Raw genomic sequence first — 20756 nt, 5'->3', positions numbered from 1 at the left:
GTGCCTCAGGCACCTCATCTGGAGGGAGAGTGGAGGTGACGGGTGTGCGTCAGTGGCACGCAGGGACACCCGTTGCATAGGGGGCACTCGGGCTCTGCGGTCGCTGGCGCTAGTGTGGTTGTAGCGTCAGCACCAGGGAAGCTTGATCCGGCTCCCTGGTCCCGGGCCTGCTACTCTGTGCTGGGGTGTCCCGGGCGTCCCGCCCATTCCACGGCACCATCCAGGCGAGCTTCCTCCCGCTGGCGAGGCGGTCCTAGCTGCTGCAGATCTGGGGACCACACTGTCCCCTGGGAGGCTGCCACTTGGGTCCTGCCTTTGCATGAGACAAGAGGGAGAAGGGGGTGCCGTTGAGGCACTTTGTCTCAGGGAGCACGAGGGCATGTGTGGGGAGCCATTCCTCTCCACAAGTATGACTGCTGAGGGAGAACTTTTTCATGGTACTTTTCCTAGAATCAGGAACAAGTGTCTGGGCCTTGCAGGTAGCCTTATCGCGGTGTGCCTCAGCCACCTGAAGAGTCTGCATCCTTCTCGGTAGGGCCAAGTTGGTTGAATTTTACAAATAACGATGACTTTTGATAGGTCACATTTCCTATGCGGACAGGATTGGGAGCTGTGCCCGCTTTAAGGAAACCTGCCCATGTAAGGGGGAGCATCTCAATTACAGAATAGTGTCTCACTTAGCCAGAAATTTGTGGCAGGTTTCCTAGTGCATTTAAAATAGGATTTGTGTATAAAAATACCATTTGCACACAGGAGCCCATCTTTTTTGAAAAGGGAAATATACTTGTATTGGGCATTTGGGATAAAGTAGAATAAAAATAAAATCTTACAAATACAAGAACTAGAAACCAAATTCCACTTTTAATTCTAAAAGGTTTATATATAACTCTACTATCTTACCCTCTCCTCCTACCCCAGACTTTCACAGCAGAAATAAACAGGCAAGAGCTGGCATTTTAGGATGCGGCAGGAACGAGGAAAGGACAGGCAAGCATGTGTGCGGGTGGGTGGGCAGGAGGAGCACCATAGGCGAGTCTGGGGACCCTGCCCCACCGCGGTGTTCTGTTTGATCTGTTTGTGGACATTTGTGAGGCCTGGCCTAAAACATTGCTGCTGGATCCTTTCCACCGTGTGGTCAGTGGGTGGCGGGTTAGCTATTGACCAGCCCCCCCCCCCCCCCCGCCCCCCACCACCACCACAGACCTGTAACCACAGAGACGTACTGAGGTATGACAGATGGGGTTTAAGGAAGGCCTGGAGGAGAGGGTGACTCTGGAATGCTGATGTGGTGCACTTCTTTCCTTCCAGAAATGTTCCCACTGCCAGGAGGCAGGTGCCACCTTGGGCTGCTACAACAAAGGCTGCTCCTTCCGATACCATTACCCGTGTGCCATTGACGCAGGTAAGACGGGACTACGTACCCTTATCCAGAGCATCTGAAGGGCGGGATGTACATTTTGGTTCCTTCCCTGCCTTCTTTCCTCTCTTTATAGTTCTTTTTGTCACTTCTGACCCTGTTCTGTTTGTCAACTCTAAAGGAATGCAGAGAGGATAATAAAAAGGCGTGAAATGGGGTCATAATAACAGTTTTATTCATATAATTCACATGATTCACTATTTAAGTGTACAATTCAGTGGTTTTTAGTAGATCCACAAAATTGTGCAGCCATCACCACAATCAGTTTTCGAACATTTTCATCACCTCGTAAATTCCTACCCATTAGCGGTCACTCGCCCTCCACCCACTCCAGCCCCTGGCAACCACTGATCTACTTCTTGTCTTGATGGATGTGCCTGTTCTGGGGCATTTTGTAGAAGTGGAATCATACCGTACATACTCTTTATGACTGGCTTCTGTCCCTTAGCATAATGTTTTTCAGGTTTATCCATGTTGTGACGTGTGTCACTACTTCATTTTTATTGCCAAACCATATTTTAAGGACACCATATTTTAGGCCGTATTTTATTTATCATTTAACAGTCGATGCACGTTTAGGTGGTTGTTCACTTTTTTTTTTTTTAATGTTTATTTTTAAGGAAGGAAGAGATGGAGCGTGAGCGGGGGAGGGACAGAGAGGGAGGCACAGAATCCAAAACAGGCTCCAGGCTCCGAGCTGTCAGCATAGAGCCTGATGCGGAGCTCGAATCCGTACCGTGAGATCATGACCTGAGCTCAAATCGGACATTTAACCAACTGAGCCACCCAGGCGTCCCTGCCTTTTCTTATATCTAAGAAACTGTTGCCTAATCCAGAATCACAAAGATTCATGCCTATGTTTTCTTCTAAGAATTTAGCTCTTACACAGGTCTTTGGTCCACTTTGAGTTAATTTTTATATATGGTGTGAAGTAGGAGTCCACTTCATTCTTTCCATGTGGATTTCAGTTGTCTTAGCTCCATTTGTAGAAAAGACTGTTCTTTTCCTTGTGGAATGATCTTGGCACAACTTTGTCAAAAACCAGTTGACCATAGACGGATGGGCTTATTTCTGGACTTTCTCCAGTCCCACGCAGTCTTGATTACTGTAACTTTGTAGTAGATTTTGAAATTGGGAAGTGGGAGTCTTCTAGTTTTATTCCTTTTTTCAAGATTGTTTTGGCTATTCTGGGTCCTTTACTATTTCCTGTGAATTTTAATTAAGATCAACTGGTCTGTTTCTGTACAGAGAAGCCATTGGAGCTCTAGGGATTGCACTGAATCTGCAGGTAAAGTTGGGGGGTTTTCCCATCTTAACCAGTAGTATGTCTTCCAACTCATGACCAGACGAGATAGTTTTCACAGTTTAAGTTTTACACTTGTTAAATTTATTCTTAAGTATTTTACTATTTTTGGTGTGATTGTGAGTGGAATTGTTTCCCTGCTTTAATTTTCACATTGTTCATTGTGAGCATACAGAAACACACCTGATTTTGTTATTGATCTTGTATCCTGCAACTTTGCTCAGCTCGTTGATTAGTTCTAATAGTTTTTTAATGGATTTCTACATACAAGATATGTCATCTGCAAATGGGTAGTTTTACTTCTTCCTTTCCAATCAGATGCCTTTTATTTCTTTTTCTTGCCTAACTGCCCTGGCTAGAACATCTAGCATAATGTTGGGTAGCAATGGCAAGAGCTGACATCCGTGCCTTGTTTCTGACCCATTAAATGTGATGATAGCTATGGGGTTTTCATAGATGTTCTTGATGCAGATGAGGAAGTTACCTTCTGTTCTTAGTTTGTTTAGTGGTTTTATCATGAAAGGATACTGCAGTTTTTCCTTTTTCCATGTCTGTTGATGTGATCAGAGTAGTATTTTGCAGTGTCGTAACTGTTGAAAGAAGGGGAAACTTTCGTCCAGGAAGTTCCATCCAGTGAGTGATGCAGAAGCCTTAAACTTTTTTTTTTTTTATTTTTTTTAACGTTTATTTATTTTTGAGACAGAGAGAGACAGAACATGAACAGGGGAGGGGCAGAGAGAGAGGGAGACACAGAATCTGAAATGGGCTCCAGGCTCTGAGCTGTCAGCACAGAGCCTGATGCGGGGCTCGAACTCATGGATCATGAGATCATGACCTGAGCCGAAGTCGGACGCTTAACCGACTGAGCCACCCAGGCGCCCCAGAAGCCTTAAGCTTTTTTTTAATGTGTATTTATTTACTTTTGAGAGAGAGAAAGAGAGTGCAAGTAGGGGAGGGGGAGAGAGAATCCCAAGCAGGTTCTGCGCTGTCAGCACAGAGCCCAGTGCGGAGCGTGATCTCACGAATTGTGAGATCATGACCTGAGCCTAAATCAGGAGTCGAATGCTTAAACCGACTGAGCCACCCAAGTGCCCCAATGACGCCTTAAATTTTGACTCAGAGCTTTAGCCTGGGAAAGTCCTCTTCTTTTAGACTCCTGTCCTTTCAGTGGACGTTTTCACCTGTAACTTGTTGAGCATGTGACTAAGGGCTTCACCTCAGCGGCCCTCATAATATAGTAAAAACCATGGATTGTGAGTAACTTGTTCTGTGCAAACATTTCTAATAAATTTTAACTTGATAAGTGAGCAGTGTCTCACAATACAAGTAGTACGTGACGCCGAATGTCACATCACGACTGAGCCAATGGTTCTTGAAATTCACTTTGATATACAAGTGCTTTGGATTATAAGCATGTTTCCAGAAGGAATTATGCTCGCAAACCAAGGTTTTACTGTACTTTCATTCAGGAAGGAGGGGGAGAAAAGGGGGAAGGTCCACGAGAGGGCAGCGAGTGGCAGGATGCTTCTTATGCCCGAGTGCTTGAGGAAGGAGTGCCTCCTTCCATGGAGGCAGCCCCGCTCTCCCCAGAAGGTGAGGTTTGATTTAGAATTGGCAGGGAAGAGGGGAGGGCATGGCCGAGCACGTGGCGGAAGCAGGTACAGCAGCGTGAGGCACACAGAGTAGAATCCGACAGACGCAGGGAGAAGTGTGTTATCTGGATGCTGCTTCCTTCCATTGTGGTTGTTGGAGCTGCAGGCCCTCTGCCTCACAAGTCCTTCTCTTATTCCTCCTCTCCCTCTCTGATTTTCCTTCCAAGTTTCCATAGGAGGCATAGCTGAACACCAGAAAGATCCAGAAAGATAATGCTTATTATGCCAAAGTTCTCATGAAAGTATGCATTTGCGCGTTGAAGGGCAGCTGGTGGCTGGGACGCTGCTTGGCCAGAGCGAGTAAGAAGACAGCCTTAAGATGTCAATTCAGGGATCTTGGGTTTTAGTCGGTCCTTTCCATTCTCTTTCTTCCTTTCCCCTCCATGTTTCTTTGTTGAGTCGGAGCTGTCATTCACCCTGGGTTGTGGTCCAGCATATTCCAGAGTATAGCCATTCATTCCTCTCCCTCAAGAGCCAGCCGCTGCCTTTTCTCATTGTCACGATTATTGCCCCTGGCTACATTCTCTTTCTAGTTTAAGCTTCGTGGTTTTTAAATGAAGATGTTTAAACATATTAAGTTTGTGGCAGTTTATAATTTTGTGCGGGGAATACTGTAAGATTTGGCTGTCCCAGTCAGTGGCCAGGTGAGAGGTGATCTCCTGCACTGAGGCTTTGCCCAGAAACATCCAGTGAGCCACAGGCAGATAACATCGTACACAACCCCCACCCCCGCATGAGTGCACTCCCTGTCTGCACCCTGGGGCGCCAGCCAGGTTAGGGACCAGGCTCACAGCCTGCCTCCTGGCAGTTTCTCTAGGGATTAAGCAGGATGCTCGGTGGGACTCTGCCATAATGGGAACGTTCTAGATCTGCACTCTCCAGCATAGTAGCCACAAGCCTCGTGTTACCACTAAGTGCTTAACATGTGGCTAGTTGGGAACGAGGGACTGAATTTTTATTTTACTTCATTGTATTTAAACTTAAACTTCACATGTCCCCGTGTGGCTAGCGGCTGGAAAGCCTGGGCTTAGTTCACTGCCTCCTCCAAGCTCCGGCGGCGCGACTGGGTTGTCTGGGAAGTGGCGCTGGGCTCCTCTTCCTCTGCAAAGGAGGCTTGCTCGATCCGCCACTCTGCGGGGAAGCAGGGGCTGCTTCACCAGCTGAAGATTAGTAAGAAAATGGTATTTGTCACTCTCTGTTTGAGCCTGTCTTGTGTGGCCTTCCCAGGTGAGTTGAGAACATGACTATTTGGCAGAAATTGGTGGCCGAGTATCCGGTGAGAGGGAGGCTGCCTGGGTCAGGGGGGCGCCCAGGTGGGGCCAAGGCCCTGACGCTGTTGCCCCAGCTGCTGCTGGCTTTACCGCTGCTCCACGTGAAGATCTGGGACCGAGGAAGCAGCACCACAGGATGACCGTGTCTTGGGATTTATCAGTCTTTTTTGATGACCTGAGTCACAGTGACCCAGAAGGCCACACTGCTCTGTGGGGATAGATGCTTGTCTTTATCCCACAGGGTCTCCTGAGGAATTCTGTTCCGTATGTGATGGATCTGTGTGTCCAGGAAAGGCGTTCATTGATTGACTTCCTTCCTAATTATATGTCCCTGGGTGGAGAGTCCCTCATTGCTACTTGTTGTAAGGAACAGTTGAACACTTTCATCTTTGCCTGGCTGTGAACCACCCAGACCTTCACAGAGCTGTCCGTGTCTAAGAGAGAACTTTTATTGCTGGGGACATCTCCATGGAAACAGAATCCTGTTCTCCTGAGGGTCTGTAGCTGCCACACCTTCCCTCCACCTGTTGTTGGTCCTGCGTTGGTGACATCATGGTTGGCTGTCCTGTGCTACTCTTGTTCCGTCACAGGCGCAGCCTGGGGCTCCGGGGAGATGCAGTGAGGAGAACGTGAGCACTAGTTTCAAAAAAAATGACATATTAATGCAATGAGCCACAACAATTAAGACCAAAAGAAAAAAAGGACTGCGGTAGCACATTAATAACTACTGTGCATAAAGAATCCAGCCTGGAGGGGATTTTCCTCTTCCCCTCAGGAGGAGGCCCAGCTGGAAACTTGCTTTCTGCAGCCACCCTTGCAGCAGCGTTTAGAAGCCGCTCTTCCACTGCACTTTGATCTTGATCTTGCCGCAGAGTGGGTTCAGGGCCCTTGGCGATTATGAGCGGACTGGTGTCTGGCCCTTCCCTTCCTCTGCACCCTAGAAGCAGTGCCAAGGCCTTGCTTGCCCTGCCCTGATAGTCCCCTCCTTGGGCCCAGCAAGGCGGGTGAGACCGGCAGGTCCCCGTGTCCCGGCCTGGATTTTACCAATCTAAGTACTAACTAGCTCTGAGATGGGTTGCAGGTGAGCTGGTGACAGCTTCCGGAGCCTGGCACGTGTGAAGGACACGAGCCCTCCCCTCTCCTTTCCTCCCTCCTCGAGTTTACCATCCACACCCAGGGTGGCTATGGCTGCATGTGAGTATCTGAAGCTCCAAGGAGCTTGTTATGAGGATCTCAGTGAAGACGAGCGTAGAGAGAAATGAAAGCGGAATCCTCTTCTGGGGCATCGGTGTTTGTATCTGGAAGCCGTCTTGTGGACGAGACAACCTTGTGAGTCTTTTCCAGCGTGTGTGATGATCCGGCAAGCCATTTACTTTGACTTCAGTGTGTGGAAGTGCTGACCAGGCCCTCTGGCCAGTGCGGGATATCACCAGGGGCTTAAGGAAAACAAATCGAGAGGCTGGCTGGCTGTGTAGGGCGGGCGCCTGCTGAGAGACCTCAGGAAAGGCCTCACCGCGCCCCTTCCCCCCAGCAAGGGCTGGTTCGAGGCAGCCAAGAAGAGGCTCCCCGTGCCCTTGCGGGTGTCTAAGCTCTCTGGCCCTGGTTCTTGTGCCTGCCGGGAGCGTGATGGCGGTTCCTGGTGGCCTGTGGGTATTCCAAGCACAGATGAGAGCGTTTGTCTGCAGTCTGTCTGCGCGGGAGATGTTGCCACAGGTGGACGTGGTCCCTGGCAGATTTTGTTAGGAGCCTTGCATTTGCAGAAGTACCTGACATTAACTCTAGTTGCTTGTAGTGTGTACTTAGGTTACTTTCTTTCTTTTCTGCTTTTTAACTTAGAGGGAACATGTTTCCTAGCTTCAGACATATTTTACTAATGGTCTCTCACAGCTGGTGACGCCTCGTGGCTGGGAGGCGGACGGAGCCGCCTCTGCCTCTCGGGTGGCACCGTTTCCAGCCAGCATGGTCCCCCTCCTCGTTTCTCTAAACCCCTATGGCGTCAAGGTGGCCGAGCCCCACGTGGGCTCTGCCGTTTGTTTCCCTGTGGCCCAACCTAGAGACCGCCAGCACGCGGCGCTGCTAAAGCCCAGGTAAGGAGCAAGTGCTTCCCTTGAGCTCCAGTTGTCTGTGTCCTGCTGTTCATAAGCTCTCCGGCAGATTGGAGCAGCGGGAGCCTTGGTCACGCCATGTACTTGTGGGTTTTAAATTAACACATTTCATTTGCTGCCATGCTATTTGCTTGCAGGGGGAGGGCTCGGAGGTTAGCGGACTTGCGGAGCTCCTGTGCCCTGAGGCTTGCCCCGGGAGCAGGGAGGCTGCCTGCCCACCCCTGGGTGTTCAGAGGCTCTAGGGGGAGGCAGTGATGGGACAGGCCCGGCCCAGTTATGAAAGGGTCTTTTTCTGTTTGTTTAAGATACAAAGGACCTCAGAAGTTTTCATTTGTGTGTTCCCTTGCTCATTACTATTTCATCTGAAATCTGTGGGTACACAGGCTGCGAATTTGGACCTCAGTTTAAACCCGAGTTAAATCATACATTTAACAAGGCTAAGTACCGTGGCTGCCTCCCGCCATGGTGCCCGGGAGCTCTCTGAGAATGTGCGATCAATATTTATTAACATTCTGCCATCACATCTTGCACCGGTGACCTGGCTGTCGGTCTCCGGGAGCTGTGGTGTGCAGAGCGAATTCATTAATTAGATCTCTTCGCCCCGCTCCACACGCTACCCCTGTGCCACGGAGCTCGACTCACCTGGAGGCGGATGCGTGTCCTTGCTGTCAGCGAGGATGCTGTCACCACGTTAAAAGTTGGAATGAATCATTTTCCTCCAAGGATTAGTAACCCCCTCGTGGGATTTTGTTTTCCCCTGAAGCATTTAGTGTGGATTATGTGGTTCGTGTCGGGAACTTCTCCTGTGTCTCCGTGGGTTGTACAGCAAAGGTGATAGATGGCAGGGCTTGCAACAGAGGAGAAAGGCGCCTCCGGATTTGGGGCGTTTTCACAGGGAAGCTTCAGCTTGGGCCTGTGGGAGGGGCTTAGCCTAGAATCAGGGATCTTAAAAATAAGATTTATTGGAGGTTGTTTCTCATTATTAAAACAATATGATGTAATCGTGGAAACATGTAAAAAAAAAAATAAAATAAAATCACCTATGTAGTCTTGCTGCCCAGAGAGAAGCACTGTTAGATTTTGGTAAATTTCCTTTCTTTTTTAAAATGGATATATAACACACTTTGTTAAAATTAGGATTGTACTTCTATATTTATGTATCCTGGCATTTCAAGCCATTTTGTGTCATGAGTGTTTCCCTGTACCACTGGCTGTTTTGAAACACTAATGCTTTAAGTGACTGATGTTCCATCATGTTGCTGTCCCGTAGTTTATTTGGGGGTGTTTCTGATGTTTTAGAAACGCCAGTGCGAGGGCCTCCTATCTCCATGTCTGACCCTGTCAGTCCTGGCTAGCGTGGCCCCACTCCCCTTGCGCTGTGCTGTCTGCCAGCTGTCTGACTGCCCCTTTCTGTCTTGCAGATTGTTTGCTACATGAGGAGAACTTCTCGGTGAGGTGCCCCAAGCACAAGGTGAGTCAGAGCTAGTGCCCCCGGCAGGCTGCGGGGGTGGGGGGGGGGGGCGGGGGCGGTCTGCACAAGCTACAGACAAAATTTGGAGAACCTTGTGATCAGGCTACGGTCCGCTCCTGGCCCTGGGAGGGCAGAGAGGCCCTGTGCTCTCTGGGGGAGGTCTCTCCCTGCAGGAGGGAGACCTGTGCCCTGGGGCGACGCCTCCCCCCCCCCCCCATGTGGTGTGGGAGCCTGGGAGAGAGGTCTGGAAGCAGAAGGTGTGTATCTGATTGTTAAGAGAAATGCGAAGATGAAACTCAGTAAAACCACTGATTTCCATTTTAGTTTAATGGAACCCCAGTTCACAGGTTGGCGCGAGGTAAGATTGATTGTAGGCCTTGGTGCGTAATCAGAGGCATTTTCCCAGACTGAAAGAAATAAGACTTGACTCCAGGGCTTTGTGGGAAACTCAGTCTCTTCTAGGTCTTACCTCACTCAGCGGAAGCGACCGGTGGTGTGGTTGGTGGGCCGCCGCCACCTGATTTCCCACATCATTCAAGAGACGTCTCTCCTCTCTCGGTGGCCCCTTTAGGAAATGATGGAAGATCTGGGGTGACTGGGCCATTGCTGAGCCAGCACGTGTGGGGGAGGAGGGAGGGAGGGTGCAGAGGGGGGTGCGGGGAAGCCCTGGAGAGGATGGGGGCTGCCGCCAAGGTCTGTCGCCTCCTGGAGCTCCTGCAGCGGCCGTGCTGTCCTCTGGCTGAGGTCACACTGACACCTGGTGGTCACTGGACGCTCACAGGCTTCAGTCTCCGACTGGGGCCAGAGCGAACTAAGAAGCCATGACAGTCTGCCTTCAAAACACTTCTGAAAGATGCTTACTCCAGCTTTTCTTTAAAAATTTACTTCCAGAGATGGATCCTAGGATCTTATAGTATTCTCTTCGAGTTAATTTGCATTTTTTTTTATTTTTTAAACTTCTCTAATGGTCACATTTTGTCTTAGAAAACCCTGTCTGAATATCTCCTGTTTGTCCTTCAATACTGACTCGTTGCTTTTTCTTTCCTTTTCCATGTGCCATTCCTCTCCTCGCCTCTGCCCTCCCTGACCCCCACACTGTTCTTCTGTCCCTCCTGTCTCGTGTCCTTGGCTTTGCCGGCGTCAGCCTCCCCTCCCATTCCCCCTCCCCCCCTTGCAGAACAAGACAGCGAAAGGCAGCCTCAGCACAGAGCAGTCGGAGCGGGGGTGAGGGGGGCAGAGTGCTCGTGGGAATGGAAAGTACAGCAAGCACAGGTGAGTCGGGCCAGCACCCCTGCCAGAGTCCCGGTGGGTGTCATGGCCTCTGCCCTCCTGCTCGCCCCAGGCCCGGCTGCACCCAGGTCTTTAATCACGTGGACGGCCAACACCAGGTGGATAGAACGTCTCCCCGTCCGTCGCTTAGCTTCCCTGGAGCCCGAAGAGGGGTGATTGAGGCTGTCCCATTGCCCGTCGGAGCTCACAGTGACCGAGCTGAACTCAGGCCGTGCGTGCGTGCGTGTGTGCGTGCGCGTGCATGTGTGGTGCTCCCGGAGGCTTCTGGGACAGACCCTGCCAGCAGCCCACCCCCTGTGTCCGACTCAGAAATGCTTCTAGCCAGGGGCTGTCCTTTTTTATTTATTCCCTCTCTGTAAAGCTTATGGTGGCTTTTCCTTTGAAAAACAAAAAAATCCCAGTTTTGTTCTTTGAAATGTCTTTCCCCAAGTACTGTGAAGGACTCCTTTGCGCAAAAGTACAAAGGGAAGGAAAATCCCCTCAAAGATTTAGGAGACTTTAGCGTCCGATTTAATTTTACTCCTAAAAACCTCAAGAGATTGAGTTATGCTTTTTGCGAGTGTGTCCGGGCTCGTGGTCAGGGCGGCGTGCATCTGTGAAAACGGGATTAGAGGACCAGCATCCCCAGAGGCAGCGGGCGTCCCCTCCTCCCCAACTGGCTTCCTTGCACCCCCCCCCCCACATGGAGTCACTGAGGACTGAGGAAAAGAGAGCATAAAGAGAAGAAAAAGAAAAGCCAAAATGTGACTTGAGGCGGTTGCTCCTATACGATGGGGTGGGGGGAGCCAGTTGTCTCAGAAATGTTCATTAAGGGATTATTTCTCTTCAAATGAAGGCTTCTGTGTTTACTCCCGACATCCGAGAGCCACACACAGGTGCGCTTAGTCTGTGGCACGTTTCCTCCCCGTTACAACCGGCAGATTCCACCTTTCTCTGGAATACCCAACAGTAATTTGAGGAAAAAATAGAATTTGTCTCAGACAGTGGCGGTTTTTGTCCTTTGAGAAGTCCTCGTTCTTCAGGTGGGTCCTGGTACAGAATTCCAGAGAAGCCCCCTCTGCTCCACCGTGGAGGCTGCAGGGCTGTGGAGGCCTGTGGTGCTTTCTCGAGGGGGCTGTCGAGTGAGGCCTTTGCAGTTAGGCCTGTCTTCCCCTCCCGGGGAGGGGGCCGAGGAATGGAAGGGACAGAGCAGAACAGGTGGTTGGGTCTCAGGAACCAAATGAGCACACTGCTGCTAGCAGCAGCCCCGGGTTTCTGGAATGCAGCGAGGCCACTGTTCCTGTCCTCCTTCCCCACCGAGCAGCCCCTGGGGCAAGACAGCAGGCTGGTTGCTTTTCCAGCTTGTTTCTGTTAGCCTTTGTCCTGTGCCTGGGCTCTGCCTTCTTCCTGTCAACTCCACTGCCTGGCTGCTGGGCAGAGCCACATGCTACAAGGGCCACGAGGAACGTTCTGGAAGTGCCCTTGGATGACCAGGTTAGGGAAAGAACCAGTTGGTGCTGAGTGCCTTCTGTTTTTGTCCCAGAATCCCAGCTCGTGTTTGGAGAGGGGAAAAAAAAACAAAAAAAGGAAGTCTGAGCCCTGGGCCTGGTGGGCAGAACTCCAGTTGGGAATTTTAATTTCGTTCATCAACTGCTTCCTCTCCAGCCAGCCTTGGGCCCTGCCAGCCAGTAGCCCTCGGCCCCCGCGTGGAGCAGGAAGCTTCAGCATTCAGACCTCAGTGTCGGTGTGTGCTTCCCACGTGCACAAAAGACACTGCAGCTCTGAGTGGTGACGGCCTGGCCCATCGGTGTGGGGTCCAGCTTTGTCCACCTGAAATGATTTTCTTCATACGCTGTCCCCACAAGGCGGGACCCTTGTCCTGCTTTCTCAGTTCAGCCATCTCGTTGAGAGCAGTGGCCCTCCACAGATTGTACGGGAACCCCAGTAATCGGAGACAGAGAACATTTCATCTTGGGGCCCTTTCTAGGGACAGAGAGCCACAATCAATGGGTGACCCTGACAAGGCAGGGAAGGGACAGGAGTACATGAGTCCTGCTTCTTGGTGCCCCCCTTTCTCACACAGAAAGTGCTATGTAACCAGGGGCAGGCCGCTAAATGCCTCTGCTTCTGTTTCTTCTGTAAAGAGAGGAATGACGATGGCCCACCTTGTGAGGATTCGGTCAAGAAATGTCTTTAACGTGTCTGTGCAGTGTAGCGTGGGGTGCTGGCCTGCCGTGCCCGGCTGGGTGGGACCCTGTGCCTCCCTAACACAAAGCCCGGGGGCTGGGATGTGGGAGTTCTAGTCCTTCCGGGACAAGGTACCTGCACTTGTCCCTCAGCAGGCCAACATGGCCAGGGAGGAAAGCTCCTTGGGCAGACAGTCACCCAGTGGGCCGCCTCTTCCCCACTTGTGAGTGTCAGGAAGCAGGGTGACAGGCCGGTGGGTGCCCGCCCTCTCCCTGTGCTGACTCCTAACCGTGCCTCCAAAGGCCTATAGGAGTGTCCAGTGAGCTCCTCAGAGGCCAGACTTCCTCCCTAGGGGCCTTGGCACTTGCCATCCCCCTGGGCCTGAGTACTCCCCCCCCCCCCCCCATCTTCAGTGACAGGCTCCCTCTCATCTCGGGTCTCTGCTTCCGTGTCACTTGCTCACGAGGCCTTCCCTCCTGAGCCCCTGTCTAACCAGCTCCTTCCCAGGCTGCAGCCTTCTTAGGCCAATTTGGAATCAGAACCGTGTTTGGATCTGCCCACTTGTGCCCTAGCCCAGCACGCACACAGGGCAATGCAGGCAGTGGGTTAGAGGGGGGCACGCACCCCAGAGAAGAAAGCGGCACACAGTCCCACCCAGACAGGTGGAAACTGGCCAGGTAGGGTGGGCTGGGGTGATGGATTCTTGCTGCGGTTAGAGAAGGTTGGGGAAGGCAGGCTGTGCCTGTGCGGCCAGAGGCCTGTCCAGGCCACAGAGGTGACGCTGAAGGGGAAGGAACGTGGGAGCGGAGGAGAGCGGGAGTCCTGGAAGGCTGTAGCCCAGGGTGAGATCCTGTTCACTGGCAGCCGGACACCAAGGTGCCTTTTACAGAGAGTATTGAAAACCCGCGCCACCGAGTGGCTGCAGCTGGCACGGCGTTTGCCCCTGGCTCCCCGCCCGGGACCGTGCTGTCTCAGCCACGTCCCATGTGGTTGGACAAGACCACGCGGTGACTGAGGCTCGAAGGCAGGGTCCCGGGGGCCCAGACGGAAGGGCTTTGCTGGGTGGGAGCCCCAGTCCCACCTCTCAGCAGCCCCCGTGGCTTTGGGTCCCTCGGCTTCAGCCTTGTCATCTGTGAGACGGGGGTCAGGCCTTGGTGTCCTCATGAGGACCCCTGTAAAACTGCTGGCATAGTACCTGGCACACGAATTTTCTTCCTGTGCTCCCTGTCGCAGGAACAGCTTTTTAGAAATAGCTCTGAGAAGTTAGGGTCCCCTGACATTCAAGGTGTCACATATTCAGGGCAGTCTGACATCAGACCCTGAGGAGAGGTCCCTGTTAGCAAGGCTGGCAGACAGAGCCAGGCAGGAGGTGCTGTAAAGGCCACGGCTGCCTAGACTACCAGGCGCTCCAGAGCCCGAGGTCAGCACCCCGCCGAGTCCCCCCACCCCGGCCAGGCTGACCCCAGGTGCCGGGCCTGCTTCATTCTGAGGTTGGGGGCCGGGGTGGGGCCTGCTCTTCTGAGCAGCCAGCAGGCTGGGGCTGCAGGCCCAGCGCTGTGCCAAGGGACCCCGCCCTGTCCCTCCCTCCACACGCAGGGCCTTACGCGGTGTGCCCGGACGGGTGTCCTGCGTCCCCAGCAAGGTTCCCCACTCTGGCTGTCGCTTGAGTCATCCCATTAGCTCCACCCTTGTCATCACCTTTACGCGGGACCTTTGGTTCTCTCCCCTCCCCTGGCGGCCTTCACCTCAGGAAAACCAGAGGGCGGAGTGGAGAGTCTCCCCGCGCTGGGGGCCAATCAGAGCATGGGCCGGAAGGGCCCGGCCGACCTCTGGGGCCCAGAACTAGGGAAGCCACGCTGTCGCCGTGGACGTCCTGGAGTGGCGGCTGGAGCCCTGGAGTTTGCCTCACCTGAGTGGGATGACGTTGTCCTGCTGCCTCTGCAGAAGGGCTTCCCGTGTAACCGTGTTTTACGCCAAGCAGTTAGGCCTCTCTTTTCGGCAAGGGCAGGTATACGTTCGGGTGCTTCTGAATAGAAGGTTCTTAGCTCCTGCACACAGATAGCCTTCTTGACTGTCCTGCCTCTTAGTTGTATGAGGACAGAAAAGGGACAGCACCACCTGGGTTTTCCTGGGGGTTATTTGTTGGAGGGGGGCACCAGAGGGGGTCGGAGGGAGAGGGGGGCACTCTGACTAGCAGGGAGCAGGTCGGGGGGAGGCCTCCGCCACTCTCGGCTTCCGCTGATTGTTCGGCACTGATCCTCGGAAGCCGCGTGTCTGAGACCCCTGCCTGCACAGTGACCCGTGAGGTAGTCTGAGGAGGCCCCCGGCACTGCCCCACTGGCCCCCGGGTGTTGTCTGGGTCATCTTTCTGAGCCTGGAGCCTGGGCTGGAAGAGGAACCGTGGCAGGGGGCGCCTGGGGAGCCTCAGAGCTGGCTCTGCCCTCCCTGTCAGAGCCGGCCGGCCGGAGAGTGTTCTTTTGTCATGTGAAGTGTCGCTCTTGTCAACCGCGAGCAGCTGTGGCTGTGAGCGGTTCTTCCGCAGATCGCCTGGGTGCTCAGCCACCTCTGTGAGGACCGCTCTGGGCCGCCACAGTGCCGAGCCCCACTCCGGGCCCCTGGTGGTGGCATCCTGAGCGGGGGTCACCCCAAGAGCTGCCCGACTCCGGGGCGGCCCCCACCAGGACAGTTGGGGAGCCCTTTCCTGGCCTCAGTTCCTTCCGTTCGCTGGGGAGGCGGCCGCACCTCGGGGCACAGAGTCTAGTCACAGAGCAGCCGGCGGGGTCACTGCCGTCTTTAACCGTGTCCCTGGCCACCACCGGTCTTGGGGGCTCTCCCGCCTCGATGGCACCGTTGGGGGGGGGGGTCTGCAGCCGCTGGACCCATGGAGCGGGGGCACGGAGGTTCCCGGCACCCAGTGTCGGTTCTGTCTTCCAGGTGAGACTGTGGAGATGAGAAGGTGGTGGACACTCTCGATGGAACCAGGACCGTCCTGCTGTGCGGCCCCGCCCCGCCTGCCCTGCCCCGCCAGCACCTCCTCCCTAAGTCCTTACATCACACCCGAACCGTGACACCACAGGAAAGAAAGACCCAAGAAGTTGGAATGGCTGTTTCCATGGACACGATCTCCATAGTGACAATGTGGGGGGAGGGGGGTGGGGTGGGATGATGGGAAAGGGGGGGTTAAAAGGGTGGGATAAAAATATATATATATAAATCTATTTTTAGTCTGGAAAGACTTTGTTTAAATGAAAGGTGCGCTATCCCTTTTGATTCTATTTTAAAATTCTCTAGTTAAAGAACTCCAAATTTGTTCCGATAACAGTGAAATTTAAGTGTGAAATTGAACAAGCTGGTCTCATAAAGGACGGGGTGTGGCTTTGATCTTTAGCCTGCCTCACGCCGGTTCAGAGAGCTGCAGACCCAGGGTTGAAAGAGCAGACAGACCACACCGGAACCATCCTTTGTCTTTAATTTGTCTCAAAGGGGGAAGGTTTGGGGGTTGGGGGGGTGGGGGATGTGGGGACGGTCCGTGTTTTCAAGAGTGGGGGAATGATGTTTAAACACAAATAAATTTTTTCATTTCCAGAAACACTATTTATTTATTATTTTTAAAATTTTTATCTTTTTGGGGGGTGAGATGGGCAGATGTCCCAAGGTCACAGCTATGTCCTGGGTCACTGTGGCCAGTGAGAACCATGAGCGCCCCACTAAGTGCGCCCGGCAGGCAGGGTCAGGGGGTGGCCTGCCTCTGGACGCATTCCTGGCAGCTGTACCCTGTCCCCCCCCCCCCCACTCCCCAGGCCGAAGGACGGGACAGGAAATCTAAGTTGTAGGACTCGGCACACGGGGGAGGGGCTGTTGAGTGCCATCAGTGTGGTTAGGCTGACCAGGAACACCCAGTTAGCCCTTTTTTCTTTTGCTTTCATTTTTATAAAGGAAAAGGGGGCCTGTCAGGTGAGCAGCTCCACGCTACATGATTCTTTATGTTGTATTGTTTTGTTTTGTAAATTGTATAATTTTTAAATATCTGAGTTTTAAAAAAAGAAGAAAAAAGTACAAAAAAAATCTTGTTAAGGCCTTAAGAAGGGGTTAGTGCATCTTTCAGGGGTCACTCTGCCGTGGGGATAAAATGGCTGTTTCACAAACAGTTTTATTTAAAAAACAAAAAAAAAAATCAAAAAATAATAAACTTCATTTTAACCTTGTTTCCTTTTTTTGTTTAATGTAAAGCAAACGCGTCTCTTCCTCCTCCCATTCCAGCCCCCAAAGGTGGCTTTGCTCCACTGCAGAGAAGGCCGCCATCTGACTGTCCAGCTGAGCCCCAGCCTCCCGCGCCCCCCCGCGGCCCTCGCAGCGGGGCCTGGAAGGACACAAAACCCAAGCTCCTCTGCGGCCCCGCCCGGGCGGGTGGAACTCAGCCAGTGTGCGGGGACGGGCGGATTTACTTAAGTTGGTATGAGGACAGATTTCCAATCAACATTAATTTTAAAGGTTATAAAAAAATAATGCAATGTTAATGGACTTTTTTAGAGAACAGAAATACTGGAAGGAATGTTGTGAAGTAGAAATAAGCAATTATAAATGAGTTCTTGTGTGCTCATCAATTTGGGACTGCAGAAATGGCAGATTAATTCTGTTTTAATGGCTCCATCAAGCCGTGCGGCCCATTTCTCATTTCGCTCACCAGGACGGAGGCGTGGGTGGGTGTGCTGGGCGGGCTGTGGGACCCGCATGGAAATGACGGCTTTTTGAGCCGCGCGGCTCTCCGTCTGGTCTTGACTTGGCGCTAACACGGTTCAGATGAAATTGATAGATTTCAGGTGTCAGGGGCTCAACCACAAACCTTGAAAAATACGTGTCTTGAGGAAAATATTTTCCCAATGGCAAATGATTCTTTGTCATTTTGCTTTTATTCTTCTGTCCCCTTTTGACTTGCTGATGATACTTGAGCGAGGCACATGGGATGATTCTAGGACTTTCCTCAAACTGGCTTCTGAAATGACCGTTTCCCCGGGGCGTGGCTGCGTTCCACACTCCGCTCCTGGCTCCGGCTTTCCAGCTTCTGCAGGAAGCCTCACCTCCTGCATTTTAAGTTCATAGCAGTATTGAGCAGAAGTTACAGAACGTGCCCGTGTGTTCCCGGTCCCCCCACACACAGCCTACCCCAGCCAAGCGGTGCATTTGTTACAACTGGTGATCCTACTACATAGACCCGTCGTTGTCACCCAGAGCCCGTAGTTGACATTTGGGTGCCTTCTTGGTGTTGCACACTCCGTGGGTTTGGACAAGAGGTGTAATGACACGTGTCCACCGTTACAGTCTCAGAGTAGTCTCACCGCCCTAAAGATCTTCTGTGCTCTGCCTGTCCTCCCTCCTCCCAGCCCCTGGCAACCACTGATCTTTTTACTGTCTCCATAGTTTTGCCTTTTCCAGAATGTCATATGGTTGGAATCATACAGTATGTAGCCTTGTCAGATTGGCTTCCTTCACTCAGTGAAAACGCATTCAAGGTTTCTCCATGGCTTTTCATGGCTTGATAGCTCATTTAGTGCTAAGGAATATTCCATTGTCCAGATGTACCACAGTTCACTCACCTGCCAAGAGACGCCCTGGTTGCTGCCCAGTTTTGGCAATTATGAATAAAGCTGCTGTGAATAACCTGTGTGCAGGTTTTTGTGTGGACATCCGTTCTCAACTCCTTTGGGTCGATATCGAGGATCTTGCTGGATCACATGGTAAGAAGGTTTCGTTTTGTAAGGAACCACCAGCCACCTTGCACAGTGGCCGCGTATGGAAGTTCCTTTTGCCCCACACCCTTAACAGTATTTGGTGTTGTCGGTGTGCTGGATTTTGGCCATTCTAATAGGTATGCAGTGGTGATAACGTGGATTTTTTTTTCGTAAGTTTAAAATTGCAGATAAAATATTTACCATCTTAACCGGCGTGCAGTGTTGAGTATATTCGCATTGACAGGTGCGAGATCCAGGCCCATGTGCCCGGCAAGCTGCACGCAGGGTCCGCTTTAACCATCTGCCTCTTTCTGTCCCCAGGAATTTTGGGGGGTTTCCTCTGTGGGCGCCGCCATGCCGCAGGGAGGGAGAGGGGTCACGGCTGGCAAAATGCCACCAACGTTCCCAGCGCCCTCGCTGGGTGCCGAAGCTCCCTCCCAGGGGTGCCGGGGGTGGGCGGTTCCCGGTCCGCGCCGTGTTGGTGCCATCCCTCCCCGGGCAGGCGAGCTCCAGTGACACGTGTGGTCCCTGCGAAGCGCTCACTCCCATCTCCGCTTCTCCTGGGCAGCCTCACCGCCTGACTGGGGGTGGGGGCGGCCCTGAGTGTGTCTGTGAGTAAACCCCAGGAACTCAAGTGCTGGCCCTTGAAGTTTTTGTCCAGTGTGGAACAGTAACTCAGAGCATGCATTTTGAAACGGACCCTAATGCTGCTCGATGACTTTGATCTCCTACCACAAACTGGAAGCCACCAGCCTTAGGGGCTGCGGAGAGGGCACGTGAACAGCAGCGCCTGGCACACGAAGCTATGATTGCACAATGACTGCAGAAGGCCACAGGCCTCACGAGGCCACCCCGCCCTGGACAACAGGCCACTGCCCTTCGCAACCCCCCAGTGGGCACGATGCCTCAAAAGAAGGGGGTAGAGATAGTTTATCTAAGGCCACTGTGTGACCGGACACTCGGACCCTCACGTTCCCCGTGCTAACACCACGTGACCGGCGGTCCGGGTAGAGAGTCGCCGCTCGCTGAACAGGAGTGCGCAGCTGAGGCAGATCAGAGCCCCCCACCCACCCCCCCACCCCCCGCCCCCAGGGTGCCTAGGGTCTCGCCCTCCTGCTCTATCGAGTGGCCTTAGAAGCGGTCTCCCTGCCTCCTGGAAGCCAAGACCGCAATTTCGCACAGTCTAGACCTCAGCCAGACTTGCAAAGCTGCCACCTCCAGCCGCCTCCCTCCGGCTGCCCCACCCCCACCACGCACAAGACTTTGCAGTGCTCCAGGGTCCTCCAGAAAGTCCTGCTCCAGCCTGGGGCAGTGTCCCCATGACCCTGAAAGCAGTCCCCACGCTGCCGGCCTGGCCCCCTCCGGGTCCTGAGCACCTTGGAGCAGGGCCCACCATGTGCTTCCCACCATGTCGCCAGTACTTAGCCCAGCACCCAGTACCCAGCACATAGTACTTCCGGTGTGGGTGGGACAGAATCCAAGCCCATCAAGTACTTGGCCATGGCGAGATGCAGGGAAGGCCCAGCTGCGTCCCAAAAAACTAAGTCCCGGGCCCAGCGGGAGAGTAGGGGTGTGGGACTTTGGGAAGGAAGCAGCTTCCACAAGCCAAGCAGGAATTGCGAACATTGGAAGCCATATGACCCCGGGTTGCCACCTCTGAATGGCGTCTCTGAGCCAGGGATGTCAGAGGGCGCTCGGGAAGATCCTGGTCCTCTTACAGTGGGAAGGCGAAGCAGGGGGAGAACGGGGGCGATGGGGTGGGGGTAAGGGATGCCTCCCCCAGGCCCTGCTTCAGCTGGGAGAGAGAATACTCCGGCTGTTTCCAGAATGAGAGTGTGCCTCACACACCCCTGGGACGGGTGAAGGGGACTGACCCTGCCCGGGAAATGCCCCTTCCCACCCTCTGGGTCTACTACCTTCTCATCTGAGCAGGTTTTGGCCTCAGAGTTCCCACCAGCCTCACTGATGTAACAATTCAGCTTCAATTCCCGCCCCTTCCATTGTTGGAGAAGGAGCGTGAGGCCGGGCATGGTGTGGTCACCCAGGCCTTACACGGAGGAGCAGAGAGGCTGAGCAAGAGGAAGGGTCTGGTTGGCACGACTCCAGCCTGGTGCGGGTGGCACACAGGTTTGCATCTTTCCTGGAAGGACCTCGGAGTCAGGACTGGAAGGCTTGGGACTGGAGCCACGGGGGACCTGGCGGGGGGGGGGGGGGGGGGGGGGGGGGGGGGGGGGGGGGGGGGGGGGGGCGGGGGGGGGGGGGGGGGGGGGGGGGGGGGGGGGGGGGGGGGGGGGGGGCGGGGGGGGGGGGGGGGGGGGGGGGGGGGGGGGGGGGGGGGGGGGGGGGAGGCGG

The 20756-nt window shown here is 53.4% G+C and overlaps 1 protein-coding gene and 1 long non-coding RNA gene across 6 annotated transcripts in view; one reads left to right on the top strand and one right to left on the bottom strand.

Moving 5' to 3' along the window:
• Positions 1–16880, top strand: part of TCF20 (transcription factor 20) — a 58027-nt gene extending 41147 nt beyond the window's left edge. Inside the window, exons 2-5 of one of the 5 annotated variants that reach the window (XM_049627578.1) lie at positions 1309–1402; positions 9170–9219; positions 10397–10491; positions 15610–16880. In XM_049627578.1, coding sequence (XP_049483535.1) covers positions 1309–1402; positions 9170–9219; positions 10397–10447 — 195 coding nt within the window. In that variant the 3' untranslated portion in view covers positions 10448–10491; positions 15610–16880. Of the gene's footprint in view, positions 1–918; positions 1179–1308; positions 1403–9169; positions 9220–9543; positions 9631–10363; positions 10492–15609 lie in introns of those variants that run through there. The other 4 variants (XM_049627577.1, XM_049627579.1, XM_049627581.1 and 1 more) reach the window with 4 other exon arrangements.
• On the bottom strand, positions 9529–15613 carry LOC125920387 (uncharacterized). Its single transcript, XR_007457038.1, has 2 exons — positions 14585–15613; positions 9529–9784 (listed from the first exon to the last, which is right to left on the bottom strand). It is a non-coding gene; the product is annotated as an uncharacterized LOC125920387 (long non-coding RNA).
• Positions 16881–20756: the final 3876 nt, after the last annotated feature.

This window comes from Panthera uncia, chromosome B4, assembly GCF_023721935.1.
Source record: "Panthera uncia isolate 11264 chromosome B4, Puncia_PCG_1.0, whole genome shotgun sequence".
In the NCBI taxonomy this organism is placed as follows: Eukaryota; Metazoa; Chordata; class Mammalia; order Carnivora; family Felidae; genus Panthera; species Panthera uncia.
Note: the sequence above shows the minus strand (reverse complement) of the source record. Positions and strands in the feature narration are given on the sequence as shown.